The 20,420-nt window shown below is 51.2% G+C and overlaps 1 protein-coding gene across 1 annotated transcript; it reads right to left on the bottom strand.

Annotated features, from left to right (window-relative positions):
* Positions 1–863: 863 nt before the first annotated feature.
* Positions 864–11,771, bottom strand: ufl1 (UFM1-specific ligase 1). The gene is made up of 19 exons (XM_030345489.1): positions 11,462–11,771; positions 11,200–11,345; positions 10,981–11,009; positions 10,774–10,871; positions 10,099–10,213; positions 9,707–9,837; positions 9,338–9,396; positions 8,459–8,605; positions 7,130–7,305; positions 6,425–6,604; positions 5,799–5,925; positions 5,408–5,533; positions 4,834–4,954; positions 4,167–4,333; positions 3,753–3,898; positions 3,200–3,280; positions 2,762–2,847; positions 2,171–2,351; positions 864–1,342 (listed from the first exon to the last, which is right to left on the bottom strand). The coding sequence occupies exons 1-19, from the start codon at positions 11,536–11,538 to the stop codon at positions 1,100–1,102; spliced, it is 2,436 nt and encodes an 811-aa protein (XP_030201349.1). The 5' UTR covers positions 11,539–11,771; the 3' UTR covers positions 864–1,099.
* Positions 11,772–20,420: the final 8,649 nt, after the last annotated feature.

The following is a 20,420-nucleotide window of genomic DNA, read 5'->3' as shown; positions in this document are numbered from 1 at the left end:
GATACCAATACATGTTGATGTTTAACAGGCAAAACCATAGCATATCAAACCCGTCATATAGCCTGAACAAACATCGGGAGCTGAGAGGTGAATTTATGACGTCCCGCAACGGGAGGTGAAAGTTGTCTTTTTTTAGTGCGCGGGTCTCAGCAGTGGGGAGGAGATATTATCTGGCTTTAGTTCGGGAGAGATGCTTGTTTCCATGGCAATCCTCTCTGGAGTGGGGAGGCCTACTTCAGACCCCTCCTCTAGACGTCTGTCTGTCTGTCTGAAGATCTGGATCATGACGGACGTGTACTAGCCTACTATCATGTAGGCGTTATAAAACTAAAGCACCCCAAAGAATGAAATGTAGTCCAAGTGAGGCTGGATTTAAAAAGCGCGATTGTTTATTACATTTGGTGCTGTATTCAGACTAAACAAACAAGGCGGAGTTGGCGCAGATATAAATAGCCTCGTATGTAGGGTTGCGCCGATGTGGAGGAATAACTGAACAGGAAATACAATTGGTTATTATAAATAAAAGCGAGACGAGAAATGTTTGCACGGTTCTAGTGACTCTCAGGAGCTCCACCACTCCCTCTAGTGTCCAAAACATGGATTACAAGGCACTACAGTACCACGAGTGTCCATTAGAGGGCAGTTAGACAGTTGACTCACCTCCTCGCCATGTGTTGTGACTTACATTTAGTATTATGTGCGATATGTCTAACTTTTATTTCATATTCCCTCCTGTATTTTTCGGTTCACAAATAGCTCGGGTTAATATGTATTAATATGTCAATTTATTATTTTTTAATTTACTTGATGAGCTGCATGATTTGGCCAGCAAAATCTTAAAAATGAAACCAAAAGACCCAAAGTAAGCTTGAACTTTCTCTGTGAAAGTGGGATTTTATTTATATTGAATTACAGTTGAACGTCATTGAGGACTTTCATGTTCATGGAAACATTTTGAATACAATTTCAACTCAATTAAATCCCCTTCTGGCCGCATTCTAATCAGAATGAAGCCGACCTCTGATCAGTACCCCAAGACCTCCCGACCCCTCCTCTGCTCTCTGAGGGGGTCTTAGTCCTCGACCACGGGGTCTTCGTCTTAGTCCTCGCCCACCGAGGTCTTCCTCTGGACCAGGACCAGGTTTTTCACCTGGGGCATCAGGGACAAAAGCTCCCCGCGGATATCCTCCTCCTTCTCCTTCTCCTCCTCCTCCTTTTCCTCTTCGTCCTCCTTCTCCTCCTTCCCCTCTTTCTTCACCTCCTTCTCTGCGGTCTTCTTCCTGCCCTGGTTCAGCTGTTTCACCACCAGACCCTGGTACTGAGAGAGGAGCTGGTGGCTCTCCTGAGAGCGAGAGACAGAGAGAGAGAGAGTGAGTGAGAGAGGAGGGGGAGAAGGGAAGGGAGAGACAGCAGAAGGGAAGGAGGGGGGAGAGAGATGGAGGGAGACGGGAGCGAGGAGGAGAAGGGAAGGGGGGGGGGGGGGGGGGTGTAGAGAGACAGAGGAGGTGGTGTGTAACGCAGTGTTGTGGTCCCTTGATGCGTCTTTCACATTAATCGAGGTTTCCACTCACACAGAGCTATGAGCAAACTAACATTGCGCTACCACCTCCCCATGGTTCTTCTGGAAATATTGGTACCATTTAATTTACTATTAAGTGACCTACTCATCCCAACAAAAGGACCGCAGATTGTGACGACAGTGATTTCAGATACATTGAGGAGCAGGTAGGGGTCAGAGGGCAGCTTGGACAGCCTGGAGTCCAACAAACTACACAACAGTTTGAAGTAGAAAGGAAGTATCTTGGGGATGCTAGGGTTGGAAGCAGGCTGGTTACCGTGGGGATGCTAGGGTTAGAGGCAGGCTGGTTGCCGTGGGGATGTTAGGGTTGGAGGCAGGCTGGTTGCCGTGGGGATGCTGGGGTTAGTTAGAGGCTGGTTACCATGGGGATGCTAGGGTTAGAGGCAGGCTGGTTACCGTGGGGATGCTAGGGTTAGATAGAGGCTGGTTACCGTGGGGATGCTAGGGTTAGATAGAGGCTGGTTACCGTGGGGATGCTAGGGTTGGAGGCATGCTGGTTACCATGAGGATGCTAGGGTTGGAGGCAGGCTGGTTGCCGTGGGGATGCTAGGATTAGATAGAGGCTGGTTGCCGTAGGGATGCTAGGGTTACCGTGGGGATGCGCCCGCTGAGGGTGCTGATGACCCCGGGCACGCAGCGCCCGGGCGCGTGCAGGATGCAGTGGGTGGCGCCCTGGAAGAGCAGCACGCTGGTGAGGTGGAGCACCAGCGCCGGGTCCTCCGTCTGCTTCAGCTGCTCCAGGAGAGCGTTACGGTGCACGAAGAGAGACTGTCTGGGGACGACGACGACGAGAGGGTTTAGTATCCATGGTATTATTTATGTCTGAGGGTCATTTGACAGTTGTTGTATCCAGTGCATAAAACTGGAAACATCTGAGAACTGATTCAATCATGTTGAATCACCACAGTCAAAATAAACAGTAAAATAAAGTAAAGAGGTCAGAAAAGGAGCACATTTTGCAATCAATAAGGTGTGAAGATCAACGTGATGAGATATTTCTGTGACTGAACTTCCTAAACAACAGATTGTGGCCCACCGTTTGAGATACGATGGATAAAGTCCATCTGTTCTCAGTAGGTCATATTGTGGTTAGCTTTAGCCACAGCATGGTTAGCAATAGCCACAGTAGGTCATAGTATCTTAGCTTTAGCCACAGTGTCGTTAGCATTAGCTTTGAGTTACCTCTCCCTCTTCTTGTCGCCTTTCTTCAGAAGGAGTCCACAGGCCTCAGCTGCAGTCTCAACGTTGTTCAGGAAGTCTTCGATGCTCTGCACACGCAACACAACATTGTTCACACGCTAAACTATGCCAGGATGATTTCACTGAGCCCCACCTATCGGCAGACTAGCCTTTATTCCCAGGATGCATTGCTTTCCCCCCCAAAAGACCTTAACCGCACCAAACCTAGTACCGAACCCAAACAGATCTAAACTTAATAAACGTAATCTCCAACCTGAAACCTAAACATGTCTATGGACCGGGCTTTGATTCCGGACGGCAGAATTGGAACAGAAAACGGCTATCTTTATAAACCCCCCCCCCCCCCCCCCCCCCCCCCCCAATCCAGCCCCATCCGGGCCCCCCTCACCGTCCCCCCGTCCCCCCCGTCCCCCCACTGACCTTCCCACTCAGGCTGTGGTGGAGCTTCATGAGGGGCGCCCTGGTCTCCTCCGGAAGCTTCCCCAGGATCTTGGCCCGGACCTGAGTGACACAGTGCCGGTGTTAACGAGCCGTCGGCCATGTTGGCGTCGTTAAGGAGAGTTAGGAGGACGGCTTCACGGCCGCTCAGCGTGAGTGAGGGGAGTCAGACGGAGGAGGGAACCAACCGATCTCCCCCCCGGAGGAACACAGCTGGCAGTCCAGGTTTAAGTGGTTTGGGAACTTTTCTTTACTCTTTAGCTGTCCAGGCTGCCACTTCCAGTCCTTAACACTCTGGATTTCATAACTCAGACCCGTCTCACTTCTCTTTGTACCACTATGTATTCTCCAGAGTTGGTCTCCAATATTAAAAAGGGTTTGAACAAAGCGACCCATCGTAGTGACGACATGATCTAAAGTCATGCCAGTGATGGCTGTGGTCCACTTGGCAGTTCGGTGGACCGATCTATCCCAACGTACAGCTCAGTGGACACGCCCACTTGTGATGTCACTGAAGCACAGGCGGCACCCCCACCTCGCCGCTCAGGCTAGGCTCCTCCCCCGACGTCATCTGGTCCATCGACATCATCAGGTCCGCCGCCAGGAAGTTCACCAGCGCGTTGGTGACGTCGGTGCACAGCGTCTTCAGCACGTGCCTCGTGGCGTGGACCTGGGTCTCCTCTGACCCGCGCGCACACAAACACACACACAGTGAGGTCACCGACACACCTGACCTACAGTGAGGTCACTACACACCTGATACCACTAACCCTGATGCACTGAAGAGTAATCCATTAATCGGCTTTATTAATGAATAGTACTTAGCATTGTGTAGCATCTTATCCTAGCTCTCTGTTGTGTACGGGGAATGGGTTAACCTAGTGATGGTTAGTGCTTGGTTCTAGGAACATCCTTACTGTACCGACAGGGGGGGGGGGGGGGGTCTTACCTGGGAGCAGCTTGGCGCCCTTCTCGAAGAGGCGGATGTTGTTGTAGAGGTTGGTCACCTCCTCCTGCAGCTCCTTCATGCTCTTCTTCTTATTGGCTCCCGAGGGAGAGCTGCTGGAGGACAGGAACACAGAGCGCACCACCTCCTGGTACGCCTTGCTCAAAGGCCTGGGCGGACAGCACAAGGGTCAGAGCAACTCCTGGCGCAGTTGTGTAGTTCAGTTGTGTAGTACAGTGTTATAGGATGGCTATGGGATCCGTTAGGGGAAATGAAACCAAACTCTTGTCCGGCTTTGAGGCATCTGCCACAACACTGGTGGGGCGACTTTAAGAGTAGGAGTGCATTAAAAGTACATTAGCGATGTAGGCTAACCCCTCGTTACCTCGCTAACCCCTCATTACCTCGTTAACCCATTGATACCTCGCTAACCCCTCGTTACCTTGCTAACCCCTTGTTACCTGGCTTATCCCTCGTTACCCGGCTTATCCCTCGTTACCCGACTTATCCCTCGTTACCCGACTTATTCCTCGTTACCCGACTTATTCCTCGTTACCCGACTTATTCCTCGTTACCCGACTTATTCCTCGTTACCTGAATTATTCCTTGTTACCTGACTTATTCCTCGTTACCTGGCTAAACCCTCGTTACCACGGTAACCCCCTCTTACCTGGCTAAATGCTCCGCCAGCTCCAGCAGAGATTCCTCTGGGAAGTCTCCGGCCGCCGCCTCCAACACCACTGCCACCTCCGACGCCGTCATGAAGGGGACCTCCGCCGGCCGCCCGCGCCCTGGGGGGCGGGAGGGGGGGGGCGGGGGGTTAGCCAGGCTAGCTCAGGGCTAATGTAAGAGCTAATGTAGCGGCTTAGCATTACCAGGAGGTATGATGACTAACCCCTCCCACCGGGGATTAACGGTGATGACTAGAACCTCCCACCGGGTTCCGGACTCACCTGTCTGGGAGGGGGGGCTCACCTGTCTGGGAGGGGGGGGCTCACCTGTCTGGGAGGGGGGGCTCACCTGTCTGGGAGGGGGGGTCTCACCTGTCTGGGAGGGGGGGGCCTCACCTGTCTGGGAGGGAGGGGTCACCTGTCTGGGAGGGGGGTCTCACCTGTCTGGGAGGGGGGTCTCACCTGTCTGGGAGGGGGGTAACCTGTCTGGGAGGGGGGTCTCACCTGTCTGGGAGGGGGGGTCTCACCTGTCTGGGAGGGGGGGTCTCACCTGTCTGGGAGGGGGGGTCTCACCTGTCTGGGAGGGGGGTCCGGTCTCCTCGTCGCTGTCCTCGTCCCTCCTTCCCTTCTTCTTGGTTTTGCGGATCTTGAACTCACGGGCGTTGCCCCCCCCGCCCCCCTTCACGCTCCCGCTGCCCTCTGGAAACAGAAACACAACCCCCCCCCCCGTCACAGATCAGCCTCAGCAGACCAGAGACCCGCCTCTACCACTCCTCCTCCCCCATTGGTTCAGAGAATCAACACTCCTCATTGGTTGAGGAGGCTGTGGGGGAGGGGCCATGGCTTGGCTGTGGCTCTCTTCCTCTCTCACTCTTTACAACTAAAGTTAAATCTAACTAAAGTTATAAATCCTAAATGTTAAGAGGTTAATCCTCTCCTCCTCCTCCTCCTTCCTCTTCCTCACCCGTCGTCTTCTTCCTGCGCTCCGCCTCCCTCTTCTCCTTCTTGGAGGGAGCAGAGCTGTCCGTCAGGGGGGAGGTCTGCTTCACCTCCTCCTCGGTGAGCAGGAACACGGGGTTGTTCTTCACCTCCTGGGTGGGGGAGGAGACAGAAGGAGAACCTCTGAGTGACGGCGTCCCCCTGAGGTCATGGGGTTAATGAGTCCCCAGCATGTCTACAGTCAGGCCGTCTGTTCGGACGTGGTTTTGGTCGTTTTCGCTGTGTGGTACTCTGTGTGGTACTCGCATATACCGCTGCATGGCGTGCTAGGGTCAGGGGTCGGGGTACCTTGTGGGCCTTCATCTGCATGGCGTGCTAGGGTCAGGGGTCGGGGTACCTTGTGGGCCTTCATCTGCATGGCGTGCTAGGGTCAGGGGTCAGGGTACCTTTTGGGCCTTCATCTGCATGGTGTGCTAGGGTCAGGGGTACCTTGTGGGCCTTCATCTGCATGGTGTGCTAGGGTCAGGGGTCAGGGGTCGGGGTACCTTGTGGGCCTTCATCTGCATGGTGTGCTAGGGTCAGGGGTCGGGGTACCTTGTGGGCCTTCATCTGCATGGCGTGCTAGGGTCAGGGGTCAGGGGTCGGGGGTACCTTGTGGGCCTTCATCTGCATGGCGTCGTCGAACAGCGCCAGGCAGCCGCTGATGAACTTCTCGCTGACCACCACGCTGTCCCCCAGGACGCGGGCCGAGGTGGTGACCCCGGCGTTCCTCAGGGCCTGGCTCACCAGCATGCCCACGTCCTCCTGGGACAGAGAGCTGGGCAGCATGGGCTGGGGGGGAGGGGACACACACGGGTTAGGTGATGGTGGGGTGTGTGCATGTGTGTGCGTGTGTTAAAAGACAAAGGTAAGACACAGTCATTGGTTGTAACTAGAAAAAGGTTGAGGCTTGTTTTTTTGCCTCTAGTTCGGCGGCTTTTAGCCACAGAGTGATAGGACTTGGACTGTTGGAATCACTGGAGACTCTTCTGGAGAATCACTTTCAATCATGAAGTATAATTTAGATATCGCGCCAAATGACGCGGCATATATATATATTGATCTTGTTGTTGCATGCTTCTTATTTGTCTGTCGTTAAGCAAACAGTAGTTGTGATAAAAATGTAAAGTTGAGGATCTAATCTTTCTAGTGGTGTGTCCCATGACCACTTTGTCATGTGTTTAAAGGCCTGACGGGGTCTTTGAAAGGTGGGGAGGGTCTGATCCCTGTAGCGGGCCCTGTGGGGATCAGAGGTTAACGGAGCCGGCTCCTCTGTGCCGCGCTCCAGAGACAGACGGAGGTGTGAGGTGCAGGTACCTGGAGGTCCACCCAGGTGGACGAGCTCACGGCCTCCTCCACCGAGGCCTCCAGCTGGTCCACCAGCCCGGGGCCCACGGCCGCCGCCCGCAGGAACAGCAGCCGGCCCGAGCGGAACCGCTTCCTGATGAAGGCGGCCGGCTCCGGGATGCCCAGTCGCACCAGGGCGTCGAACTCTAGGGGTTAGACAGTACAGAGACATCTAGGGGTTAGACAGTACAGAGACAGCTAGGGGTTAGACAGTACAGAGACATCTAGGGGTTAGACAGTACAGAGACAGCTAGGGGTTAGACAGTACAGAGACATCTAGGGGTTAGACAGTACAGAGACAGCTAGGGGTTAGACTGTAGAAACAGCTAGGGGTTAGACGGTACAGAGACAGCTAGGGGTTAGACAGTACAGAGACAGCTAGGGGTTAGACAGTAAAGACAGCTAGGGGTTAGACAGTAAAGACAGCTAGGGGTTAGACAGTAGAAACAGCTAGGGGTTAGACTGTAGAAACAGCTAGGGGTTAGACGGTACAGAGACAGCTAGGGGTTAGACAGTAGAGACAGCTAGGGGTTAGACAGTAAAGACAGCTAGGGGTTAGACAGTACAGAGACAGCTAGGGGTTAGACAGTAGAGACAGCTAGGGGTTAGACAGTACAGAGACAGCTAGGGGTTAGACAGTACAGAGACAGCTAGGGGTTAGACAGTAGAGACAGCTAGGGGTTAGACAGTAAAGACAGCTAGGGGTTAGACTGTAGAAACAGCTAGGGGTTAGACGGTACAGAGACAGCTAGGGGTTAGACGGTACAGAGACAGCTAGGGGTTAGACGGTACAGAGACAGCTAGGGGTTAGACAGTAGAGACAGCTAGGGGTTAGACAGTAGAGACAGCTAGGGGTTAGACAGTAGAGAAAGCTAGGGGTTAGACGGTACAGAGACAGCTAGGGGTTAGACGGTACAGAGACAGCTAGGGGTTAGACGGTACAGAGACAGCTAGGGGTTAGACAGTAGAGACAGCTAGGGGTTAGACAGTAGAGACAGCTAGGGGTTAGACAGTAAAGACAACTAGGGGTTAGACAGTACACAGGAAAGGGTTAGACAGTACAGAGAAAGATTACAGAGCAGGTAGGGGTTAGACAGTACAGAGACAAGTCATTACAGAGCAGGAAGGGGTTAGACAGTACAGAGACAGGTCATTAAGGAGCAGGTAGGGGTTAGACAGTACAGAGACAGGTCATTAAGGAGCAGGTAGGGGTTAGACAGTACAGAGACAGGTTATTAAGGAACAGATGGGGGTTATACGGGGGGAGGGCAGTGGCTGAGACGGGGGTGAGGGGGTTACCTAGGTAACCGTTCTGCTGCAGGAAGGAGTCCACCCAGTTGTTCTGGGTGCGGGAGTAGATATCGGGGATGTAGACGGCCTTGTCCTGCCGGCCCCCCACCACCGCCCCCTTCAGACGCCCCGAGTTGACCAGCTCCTCCAGCACGGCTGCAACACACACCCCCACACACACACACACACACACACACACACACGTTAGAACCCGGGCCAGTCGGGGGGGGGGGCCTGTTGACGGCCTCCGTTCCACCACCAGGTGTGGCGCCCAGCAGTGGCGACGAGCAGCCTCTAGTGACCTCATACGTGGGCGTGTCCCCCTAGATGTGTGACGGTAGATCAGCCTGCAGCGACAGGAAGGCGCTCTAGGAAAGGGGGGCCAGCACCACCTACTGGGAGAACGCTCTCTGAATAGAAGAGCGGAACTGACCGGACAGAATCACACGGTGCCAATGTCACCGTGTACAAGTTCGATTTCAAGAATCCTTTCTTTTCTTTGAACTAATTATTTTACCTTGAAGCACTTTTGTATGGATGTATATTTGTTTTGAGAGCTTTGTACTGGAGCATTGGGTGGTGTGACCCTGGGGTGACCCGCGAGGTCCCTTCCTGCCATGCTGGAGAGATGAGTGCATGTGAGGCAGACATCTTGTTGGTGTGCTTATATTGAGTTTTGCACGGATTAAAGACCCACTCTGTTGGCAATGCAACAGTTGTCTCCCGACTCATCATTTGGAGAAAAACATAACACAGAATTAGCAGAGTCGGGAATAGAACGGCTACACCACCGACCCGAACCCAGGGAGGAACACGTCCATGGTGGATAATGATCCTGAAGTTACAGGTCATGGTGTGTCAGTCTAGCAGCGTAGCGCGGGGGCTTACAGTAGAGCAGGTGCTCGTGGAATCCGAAGGCTCCGATGGCACTGCTGACTGGGGTGGGTCTGAGGGAGAGAGGAGGACCGTTAAAGCACTGCATCACGCGTTCAAACCACCTTTACCTGCCCTTCCACCACTGAGTTAGCAGAGGACTGAAGCCACTATGATCACCATTATGTTTTTAGATTCATGGCGTTAAGGTGCTAAAGGGGTGAGGACGACACCGTAACCAGCATCACTTCCTCCTGGTGTCTGAACCTAACCCAAACACCACCACCACTTGTACTACTTCTGCTCCTCGCCCTCCCTCAGTACCTGGTGACAGCGTTACTCTAACTACACACACACTACTACTGCTGCTGCTCCGTTCCCTACCTGGTGACAGCGCTGAACAGCCCTCTGATGCGCGCCTTGTGGCGTGCTACGAAGGCGGGGGTGTAGATGACCCCTCGGTTGTACTGGTCAAACTGGCCCTGGACCAGCTTCCCCATACGCCGGGAAAGCTCCTGGACGCGGGCGAGAGACAAACCTTTATGAGTGAGTAGGGGTGTAACGATTCATGCAATGCATCGATGAATCGATTGTCAGTCCTACCGAAAAAATGTTTTCCTTGAATCGAATCGCCAACTACTGAATCATTAATCGAATCGAATCGTCTGAAGCCAAAGATTCACACCCCTATGAGTGAGTCTAGTCCCGACATAAGCCGCCACTGGAGACTGGAGAGCGAGTGAGACGCGTTCACAGACACCTGGCAGCGGACTCACCTCTGTCAGGAAGTCCCCCGGCAGGTCATAGGTCTTGCAGAGCTCCGAGATGGTGATGAGGCCGGCCTCCTGCAGCTTGTCGTTCACCTCCTCGGCCAGGCGCTCCAGGTACTTCCTGCAGGAGCACAGGCGGTCAGCCCCTCCTCAGAAGACGTTGTTGAAATTATAATTGAATAGAATTCAAAAGATTCTTCAGTTCCTTGCAGGGCGGACAGCAGAATAACCAAGTGCCCCCTCGCGCTGGTAAAAGTCACGCAAGAAAGAGTAGTACGTTTGGAAAGCAAACTTGCGGAATTCAACTTCTTAGTCATAGAAGTGAGATTTCCATGTATAATATACCAGTATTTTTTTTCTAAATATGCACGTTGTCTTAGATGGACAAATGTTTTCAAACCTGCATAAAGAAAATGAAAAGCATGGGAGGACGGCAACCAGGGGTCTGCTTAGCTCAGGAGGTAGAGCGGATTGGCTGGTAACCTGAAGGTTGCTAGTTCGATCCCCAGCTCAAGTGTCGAGGTGTCATTGAGCAAGGCGCCTCACCCTGACTGCTCCTGACCAGCTTGCTGTCGCCTTGCATGGTCGACTCAGCCGTGTGTGCATTAAACGTTGTTAGTCTCTTACAATAACAGCGTCTGCTAAATGCCCTGAATGTAAACCTAGAAGTTCTCTCCTCACACATCAATGAGCTGTCCCAGGACCAGCTGGATTCCCCTCTCCGTTCTGGTGATCTCATTGGCTCTGGCCTCAATGTGGTTCAGATCAACGTTGATGATCTGAAACGTCAGACATCAGACCGTGCATGAGAGTGGAGTAGTATGAATGAAGAGGAGCCGGATCAAACCGGTCGCGATTCAGTAGTAACGCTACGAGGGGAACACCCACCTGTTGGAGGTCCACCATGTTGATCCTCCCTGGGGAGAGAAACCAGCATTCAGGGGTCAACACTGAGCTGTCATACTACTGTCATACTAAAATACTCAAAACAGTGTTATGTGGTGTATATACTACAGTACTTGCTATACTGCAGTACTCAGTTCTGTTTTCCTGCAGTACTCAATCTCTAGCAGCATTAGGGGGTTTGTGACCGGGGGTCAGACGGACCTCCTTGGATGTAGAGCTCATCGCGGACCTCCTGGGTGATCTGGGCCGGGGTGATGTACTCCTTCCCGTCCAGCGTGTGGACCACGTCCAGACGCTTCTCCTGCACCAGCTTAGTGATGATCTCGATGCAGTTCCTCTCCGACAACCTGCAGGAAACCATAGACCAGATGTGACTCCGCCGGCTCACAGCTGGCAGACCCGGTACCAAGCTTCATCATAACTAAGGTTAGGGGTTAAGGGTTAGGGTTAGGAGATCCGTTACCTCTGCACCGTCTGAGCGAACTGCGCCGTCTGCAGATCGGCGGCCAGACGGCGGATCTCGTCCCAGGCGTCGTCCATGTTGACAACAAGGTCCACAGTGGGCTCCGACCAGTGGGGCAACGGACCAGTAACGGACCAGTGGCTCAACGGTCCAGTAACGGACCAGTGGCTCAACGGACCAGTGCGTTATTGGACCAGTACCAGGGCAGTGCCTGTCTGACGGTTCAGTGTGACAGCAAGTATGTAGCGGGTCGCCAGCTAACGGGCTAAGCTAATCACACGTCAACACTAGGAGGTGGACTACGGGTCTCCTCGAAGACCAATCGTCACCGTTAAAATATGCGCGAAGCAAAAAAGAAACGTAACGACTTATCTCGTAGTAATCTGATTTTATTGAGATGTCAGCTTTATTTGTGGATGTAAACCTATACCTGTATCGCCTATATTTCATTTGTTGTAGTATAAAATGTAGACCGCTACAGTGTGTAGTTCGTGTTTGAAACCCCTGGAGGGCAGTAGACTACAGGCGATCAGTCCCATTATGGAGCAGTCAGTCGCAGTATGGAGCAGTGCTATTAAAGCCTGTCGTACCAGTAGGGAGCAGTACTGTTGTAATGCCTTCTAAACACACAAGGAGAGACTTGAGACGTGAAATGATCGTCTCAGCTGGACAGGAAACGACATCGTGAGCGGATGAAACCAGTGTGCCCTAGCTGCTGGGTGAATCCCAGTAGATGATGGAGGTATGCATCAGTCATGTCAGTCATGACTGCGACAGCGATGCATCTAGCTTTTTTTTTTTTAATGGACCTGTTCCCAGAAAAGAATGTAAATTAACAGAATGGTTATTTAAGAAAAAAATTAGGTTTATACATTTTTTATTTCAACAATCGTGGAATGGCGCACCAACGGAGCTTTACTTGGTAGTTGTGAAGGAGTTGTGATCCGGGACAGGTTGTGTGTTCCCGTGGCCGTGGCCGTAATAGGTGGCGGGAGTGAGCACGTCCGTCATTTGTTGAAATTGCGAAAATGTCATCAAAGGTTATCGACATGTCACAACGTAATCGTGGCATGTCTCTATCGGCCAATCAGCAGGCGGCCGCTGTGTCACGGCTAATGGTTCGGGAGTTTATTGGGCAGGTTATCAATATTGATCAGCTGTGCAGCGACTGCGAGATAGATCTATTATCAGCGCAGACCCCAAGGCCTGGCTCTTTCCACCCGAGAGGTTCCATTTAGATGAGCTGGGAGGAGGATGTGGCAAAGCTAACAAATTAGCCTCAGGAACCGCCAACGCTTTGATTTCAGGAATGACTCGAGAAAAAAACAACTAAACGTCTTTGATTGGCCGCATGCCGCGGAGGAGCCAAATAAAGTAGAGAACATCAAAGAGCACAGCTCCCCGAGAAATCACCCGAAAATAAATGAGGGCATGTTTCTGAATGCACATTGTGTAGGCGCTGCTCTCCATGGTAACCAAGTAGTAACACAACAACAACAACAAACAACGAGACCAACAAGCCCTCAACTGTTCAAGTTTAGACATCATTATTACTGGCAATAGTCTGTAAGAGATATCTGTCTTTGAAGGTGCCGGTTTGAATCCTTTGTGCTCCTAAACGCAGTTTAAGGCCTTCCTTCTCCGCTCCGTCAAACCCAACCGGCACACGTCGGCAGGGGAGCACAGGTGTAGCTAATTACAGTAATCAAAGGGGTCTGTTACATTTAGGGGGGACCAGTCGGTGCGGGCGGTGCTGGTCATGTACACTGGCGCACCGCTGCACCAAAATGAAAAGCACCCCAAAATGAACAAGCTCCAGCTGTGACTGGCCGAAAGCACCCCAAAATGAACAAGCTGCAGCTGTGACTGGCCGGTCAGCTATGCAGAGATGTGAGTACAGAAGCAGTTAGATGGTTGTTTATTATATGTCCATGATGTAACCATCTCTTAAGCTAGCATCTAAGCTTAACCACATGCAATCTAACAACTAAATGAACTATCTCCAAACTAATGGCTAAACTACCCATCTTTAACCTTATACATCAACTTAACCATATGCAACCTAACAACTAAACGAACCATCTCTAAACTAATACCTAAACGTAACCGTATGCAACATAACAGTTGAACTTATCCATATCCTAACCACTAAACTCACCAAAGTGATCCATCTCTAACCTAATACCTAAAATAGCCATCCCTAACCTAACTTCTAAACTTAAGCCATCTCTAATCAAAAAAACCTATATTTGCAACCTTTTTAAGATGGCCCAAAACTCGACAAGTATGGAAGCCTTTTGGAGACAATCTTGCGTCACTCCATTCCCACAGGAAGGCTTTCGTTGACCGTTGACCGTTTCCAGGTGAATGTTTGTATGAAAGCGGTCGGGCCAGAGTGCGTTGGCTCTTGAGTTCAGTGCCATGCTGTAATCGGCCCTAATGGGAAATGTTTACATTGATGACCGGGTGGCGAGGTCGAGGCCAGAGATGAAATGTCTCGTGGAGCACTCTGGCCTGGCCGCGCTCCAGTAATTGCACCGTACTCAAGGTGTTATTATGGTCTGTAAGTGTCTGACAAGGACTGCTCGGCAGCCACTTACTGCTGTGTTGTAGTCACTTAAATGTCTGTCATGTCGGAGAGCGATGGAGAGAGAGTAATGGAGTTAGAGAGAGGGAGACACTGAGGGAGAGAACGAGGGGGAGAGAAAGAGGGGGATGGAGAAGCAGAACAGAGAGGGAGAGAAAGATGGAGTAGGTTAGAAAGAGAGAGGGCAGGTGCATTAACTCTGCAGGTCCGGTTCTGTCCGGAGTGGTTATGGGTGAAAGTACTGCGCCCTACCATGTCCAAAATGGCTGCAGGGACCATTCCTCTTCAGACTCCAGAAACCTCAGATGTTAAACCAGCGGCCGCTCCGTCACACACCAGACCACAAGCTTCCATCCCGCCTCCTATGAATGATATCGTACGTCCTGTGTGAACTGAAAAAAGACGTGCAAAACCAATGTGGACGTGTTGTTTGATAGGCAGTCGATGAATCTGGGATGCGTGCCGTGTTTACTACGACAGGTTTCAGAGAGATAAAAGCTCCCTTCTGGAGGTTCGAGCCCCCCCCGAGCTGTTGCACGCCGCTTCCTGGTTCTGACCCAGATATCCCTCCATTCGGTTTGCATGCGCTACATTATGGTGTTGTACTTTTTGAACTCCTAACATGCGTTTTTTTTGTTAACATTTTCAAAACGAAAGCCTACAATGAAAACTGGTTTGATCGTTCGCCACAGTTCAGTTTGACATTACCCTCAGATTACCGTGGTTCTCCCAGAGTGCGCTGCCCGCTGCCTGTCTGTTCGCACACAGCAGGACTTCGCTTTGCTTCACATCCAATGTCTACAAGCTGTTGTTTTGTAAGCCGAGATTGGAATCCAGGGAAGAGGAGGAGAGATACACCATGTAGAAAAGGAGATGAAGATAAAGACCGAACACGGTACAACAACAACGTTCAGAAGAGAAGACGTGTTGGTATGGATCGATGCTAGGAACTAGGAGATGACAAAGGAAGGAGAGAAGATAAAGATTGAACGGAGAATAAAGTAATCAGCAGCTGAAATAGTTGTTCTGCAAGCATGGACAAGACAAGGAGGAGAAGAACGATTAGAGCGAGGAAGGCAGGAAGGGTGGCGGTAAAGATGAAGTACCCACCACGAAACAAGACAACCGCGTCTGAGAGAGAGAGAGAGAGAGAGAGAGAGAGAAAAAACAAACGGGTGAGAGCATCTTGTGGGGCCTCTGGGTGGTGAACCAGGACGTTGGTTGGGTGAGAACATGTGGTACTCTGATGTTTGACTGCTCCTGGTCCCACCAGAACTCCTGCTACTCCGGGATAATGGATTCAATCACGAGCAGTAACACCAATGATCCCAAACACTAGGATTCATTTAGCAGGTTTAAGATTTGAGTCGCGTTCAATGAGAAAGTCCCATCTTATTAAATGTAATAAATAAAGACAAATATTTCTTGAGCTGCTCTAAGATTTGCGTCAGCTTTGTTGAGTCATATGCAGTAAATGATTCAAAAAATAGTAAATCTCTTCCCGACCCCTCAGTACTCTCGGTTGTTTCACAAACTTCTCCGCGCTGAGAAGTTTGACTCCTCGTTCGGTCGCAGGCTCTGATCATTCGCAGCCTCACTCGTAAGTCGCTTTGTAAAATGTAAATGAGAAGCAGTTACAAAGCCACTTACAACAGCTCCATTTATCACTCGAGGTCAAACCAATTACACTCTGTAGTGCTGTCCGGGAAACCCCTCTGAAGAAGATCAGCGTTATTTCACAGTTTACGACTTTACAACACAGCAGCCGGTAAACACATGAGCTCTGAGCTCCGGACTTTGTTTCACTTTCTAAATGTAAAAAGGTCACAGACTTGATATTCTATATAGGGCAAATTTGTTTTAAATGTTATTTTATTTAATGTTTTATTCTATTTGTGTCAGCTTATTTTACTATTTTGAAAGTTGCACAATCTCTGCAGGCACGGCCACTTTTCATTTCACGGCGTTTCATGGATCTGTATGTGACCAGTACAACTCTTGAACTTGATGTTGGCTGGGATTGAATTGGTTCAGTGCTTTCCTTTCCCTGTCGGTATATTCCCCCCCTGGGGGGGGCTGTCCAGGGGGCGGGGGCTGGAGATGTTCCTTCAGGAGGGATTCCTGCTCCTAGTTATCCCTCCAAGGACTGGCAGAGGAGAAAGACTCCATGTCCCAGAAGTCTACCCTCTCTGCGCCCGTTCATCTCTCCTGGGGAGACCCCGTCAGACGCCACTCATCTCCGTGACGACCAATCTGGCTAGCAGCACAATTAATGGCAACCGAGGAAATTAATTGATGAGCTCTGCAAGCTCATCAATCAGAGATATCCCGGCTCTCTTGTCCTTGTGTTCCGAGCGTCTGAAAAGCAGCGGAGGATGAAACTGAATTTATTCACCGGCGTCGCCGCAGAAAGGATGTGACAAATGACAACTGTTAAAGACACAAACGCGCGTGCCACGACCAAACACAGTTTCAGCGTGTCGAATAATACAGTATATAAACATATACGTGTATACATTAAGCATACAGGGTACATGATACGTTATCATTGAACATAATATTAATAAAAATGAATGATAATATACATTTTATTATGATAATGCCACCATAACCAAAAAAAAACTCAAACTCAAACTAATTCGAAAATATTTTGTAAGTATTTTGTATCATGGTTTTCTTTTTTCATTAGCAGCTGCTAATGCTAGCGAGGGAACCATTAGCAGCTGCTAATGTTAGCGATGGAACCATTAGCAGCTGCTAATGCTAGCGGTGGAACTATTAGCAGCTGCTAATGCTAGCGATGGAACCATTAGCAGCTGCTAATGCTAGCGAAAACTCAAAACAAGAGGAACGTGGGAACAATTCTGAAGTGATTGTGGTAGTTGGGTATAAAGGCCTTCTGACCAACAGCCACTACTTGAGGAGGCTCTAGCTCTCATGCCTTCTTGCCGTGAGCCACTACCTGAAGAGGCTCTAGCTCTCATGCCTTAGGTCCGAGCTGACGCAGGGTTTTGGGTTGATTCACTCCGGCTGATGTTCGGTGCGTTCAGAACCGTGTCGGCTTCATGACTGTCTCTCTCGGTTTCTCCCTCTCTCTCCCGCTTGCTCTCCTGCTCGCTCTCTCTCTCTTTGTCTGTCTCTCTGTCTGGCTGTTTCTCTCTCTCTCTCTCTCTCTCTCTCTCTCTCTCTCTCTCTCTCTCTCTCTCTCTCTCTCTCTCTCTCTCTCTCTCTCTCTCTTCCCCCCCCCCGCTGAGGTTGGTGTACAGCAGGTTTTCTGCGGTGTAGCTTCCTTCCTGGCTCTCATCCTCTTATGTAAATCTATATTCATACCGCTGAAAATCCAATATGAGGGCGGAAGCGTCTCCCTGAGAACAGGACGGCAGAACCTCCGCATGGCCCAGTATCCACGCTGGAGCGCCGGGCGGGGCTTGGGGGGGGGGGGGGACTCTGAAACGGAGAGGTCAGTGCTCAGCCAGGCTCTGGTTCCTCTGGTGGGAATGTGTGCGCGGTTTCCCGCCATGTTTATGCATGAGGGCCGTTGTGGGGATCAGTGTCCCGCGGCCCGTCTTCAAACGGGCGCTCGCGGCGTCGGCCCAGCGGCCGCTGGGGGGAGCAGTGACCTCATGGGGAGGGGGATCGTCTCACACCGCACCTGATTCACATTAAAGCCATTATCTGTGATCGGCCGGCCAGTGTGTGTGTGGGGTGGGGGAGGACAGTAATGGGGGAGGGGGAGGACAGTAATGATGCGACGATGGATGAGTTGTATGTCCGTGTGACCGTCTGTGTGATGTAAGGAGCAAAACACACACACACACACACACACACACACACACACACACACACACACACACACAGTAGTTGCATTGCAGCCCTTCGTCGTATATTCCGGCAGTACTCTAACTGTCGGACCGCACGGCGTGCGCGGAGCTTCCTCTGTGTGCACGCGGGCAACGGGAAAGGGGGTGTGATGGCAGTTTGACTGCGGTTTTGGGAGGTCTCTCTGGGAGTGCGAGGAGTTCATTTAGATTTATTAAATAAATTCTAGAAAGGGTTCAAAGAAGAACACAGCACGGCCCCTCTGAGAGCCGTAACTCAGCTCATCTGCATAAGGGCCAAACATCAGAAGACGGGGCTGCCCTTTTTAAAATGGAATAGGCAGCTTGTTCCAGGCAGCCTCTCTCTGTGGCTCAATCAGGAGAGGGAGAGAGGGGAGAGAGGGGAGTCTGAAATAGAGAGGGGAGGGAGAGGGGAGAGAGGGGAGTCTGAAATAGAGAGGAGAGGAGAGGGGAGTCGGAAATAGAGAGGCGAGGAGAGGAAGAGGGGAGGGGAGTCTGAAATAGAGAGGAGAGGAAGAGGAGGGGAGAGAGGGGAGTCTGAACTAGAGAGGGGGAGGGAGAGGGGAGTCTGAAATGGAGAGGAGGAGAGGAAAGTGCCACGGAGAGGAGAAACAGAAGTGGAAAGAAGAACAGAAAGATGGTGAAGGGGAGGCAGAGAGATAGAAGGTGAGACAGAGGGATAGAGAGACGGTAGGAGAGACAGAAGGATAGAGAGATGGAAGGAGAGACAGGGAAAGGGAGACTTAATCTGAAGAGAGAGAGTGAGACATCGTTCAGACAAGGGGCGTAGGGGAGGGCGAGAGAAGGGAGACATACAGGTAATCAGAGAGAGACAGAGACATTTCACACAGAGCAGACAGAGGACTCTGGGTGACCCAGAGATGAGGGCTGCAGACTCAACTGGGGTCAACTTTATTACTGACCAGAGCTCCCTCTCAATCCACTGCGGACAGAGGGAGGGAGAGACCAGAGGGGACAGAGAGAGGAACAGACAGTACGGACAGAGAGAGACCAGAGAGGACGGATAGAGGGAGAGAGAGTACAGACAGAGAGAGATAGACCAGAGAGAGTAAGGACAGAGAGGGAGAGACCAGAGAGAATAAGGACAGAGAGGGAGAGACCATAGAGAGTATGGACAGAGAGAGACCAGAGAGGACGGATAGAGGGAGAGAGAGTACGGACAGAGAGAGACCAGAGAGGACGGATAGAGGGAGAGAGAGTACAGACAGAGAGAGATAGACCAGAGAGAGTAAGGACAGAGAGGGAGAGACCAGAGAGAGTAACGGAGAGGGAGAGACCAGAGAGAGTACGGACAGAGAGGGAGAGACCAGAGAGAGTACGGACAGAGAGAGACCAGAGAGGACGGATAGAGGGAGAGAGAGTACGGTCAGAGAGAGATAGACCAGAGAGAGCAAGGACAGAGAGGGAGAGACCAGAGAGAGTACGGACAGAGAGGGAGAGACCAGAGAGAGTACGGACAGAGAGAGATAGACCAGAAAGAGTAAGGACAGAGAGGGAGAGACCAGAGAGAGTAAGGACAGAGAGGGAGAGACCAGAGAGAGTACGGACAGAGAGGGAGAGACCAGAGAGAGTAAGGACAGAGAGGGAGAGACCAGAAAGAGTACGGACAGAGAGAGATAGACCAGAGAGAGTAAGGACAGAGAGGGAGAGACCAGAGAGAGTACGGACAGAGAGAGACCAGAGAGGACGGATAGAGGGAGAGAGAGTACGGACAGAGAGAGATAGACCAGAGAGAGTACGGACAAGTTCTGACAGATCTCTCCCCGGGAGGCGATGTGTTCGGTGATTACGTTGATTAATCTTCTGCCATTAGATGTGAGCGCAGCGCGAGCCAGGCTCATGTTTCCCTCCGCTGCTTCGCTGGCCGGTTGATTCAACGCTCATTTCCTCGTTTTCCATTGTTTGTGTTTGTGTTCCAACAATAACTCCAACGTTGGTTTCCCAAACATCGAGTTTCGGATCCAATTGTGGTTTTTACCGACCATGACTCTGACAGATTATGTAAAGAAGGTATACACACACACAAAGACACAAACGCACGCACGCACACACACGCTCACCTGTTTCTCATGGACTAGACCAAAATGTCTATAAACCATGAATTAGTGTCATTAATTTTTTGTTTTAAATGAGCTAAATCGCCCTTAATCAAAGTGTTTTCTTTATAAGGGGAAGTATCATTCATCAATCATGCTTTTACTCCAAATGGTGGTGTTTGGAGGGTAAAATCAATCTGCTTCAAACTAAAGTATGTTATTTTTTAAGCAAAGGCCAAGTTGAGTTGAGTATGCCTGGATCATTTTATACCTCTGGCCTCATAGGGGCTACCTCGTGGTCTTATAAGGCCTTGGGTGATGTCATCACTTCCCTATGGCCAACCGACAGACGCGGTGTCACCAGAGAGCCCATGTGATCGCCCGGCCAGTGGTCAAGTATGGTGAGATGTTGGGCACACCAGTGACGAGCTGTCACTGGTTATGATGTCATGACTAGCTTCCTTCCCCCTGACGCA

The sequence above is a fragment of the Gadus morhua genome, chromosome 21, assembly GCF_902167405.1.
Source record: "Gadus morhua chromosome 21, gadMor3.0, whole genome shotgun sequence".
In the NCBI taxonomy this organism is placed as follows: domain Eukaryota; kingdom Metazoa; phylum Chordata; class Actinopteri; order Gadiformes; family Gadidae; genus Gadus; species Gadus morhua.
This window is presented reverse-complemented; position numbering and strand designations above follow the sequence as displayed.

Bases quoted from the DNA above. Each gene is read 5' to 3' on its own strand.
- ufl1 (XM_030345489.1), bottom strand. From the start codon at position 11,538: ATGGACGACGCCTGGGACGAGATCCGCCGTCTGGCCGCCGATCTGCAG. The intron at 9,838-10,098 runs GTGAGTCCGCTG...GCCCGCGTCCAG, and splicing joins CGGGGGACTTCCTGACAGAG to GAGCTTTCCCGGCGTATGGG. The intron at 8,606-9,337 runs GTAAGCCCCCGC...TGTGTGTTGCAG, and splicing joins CCACGAGCACCTGCTCTACT to CCGTGCTGGAGGAGCTGGTC.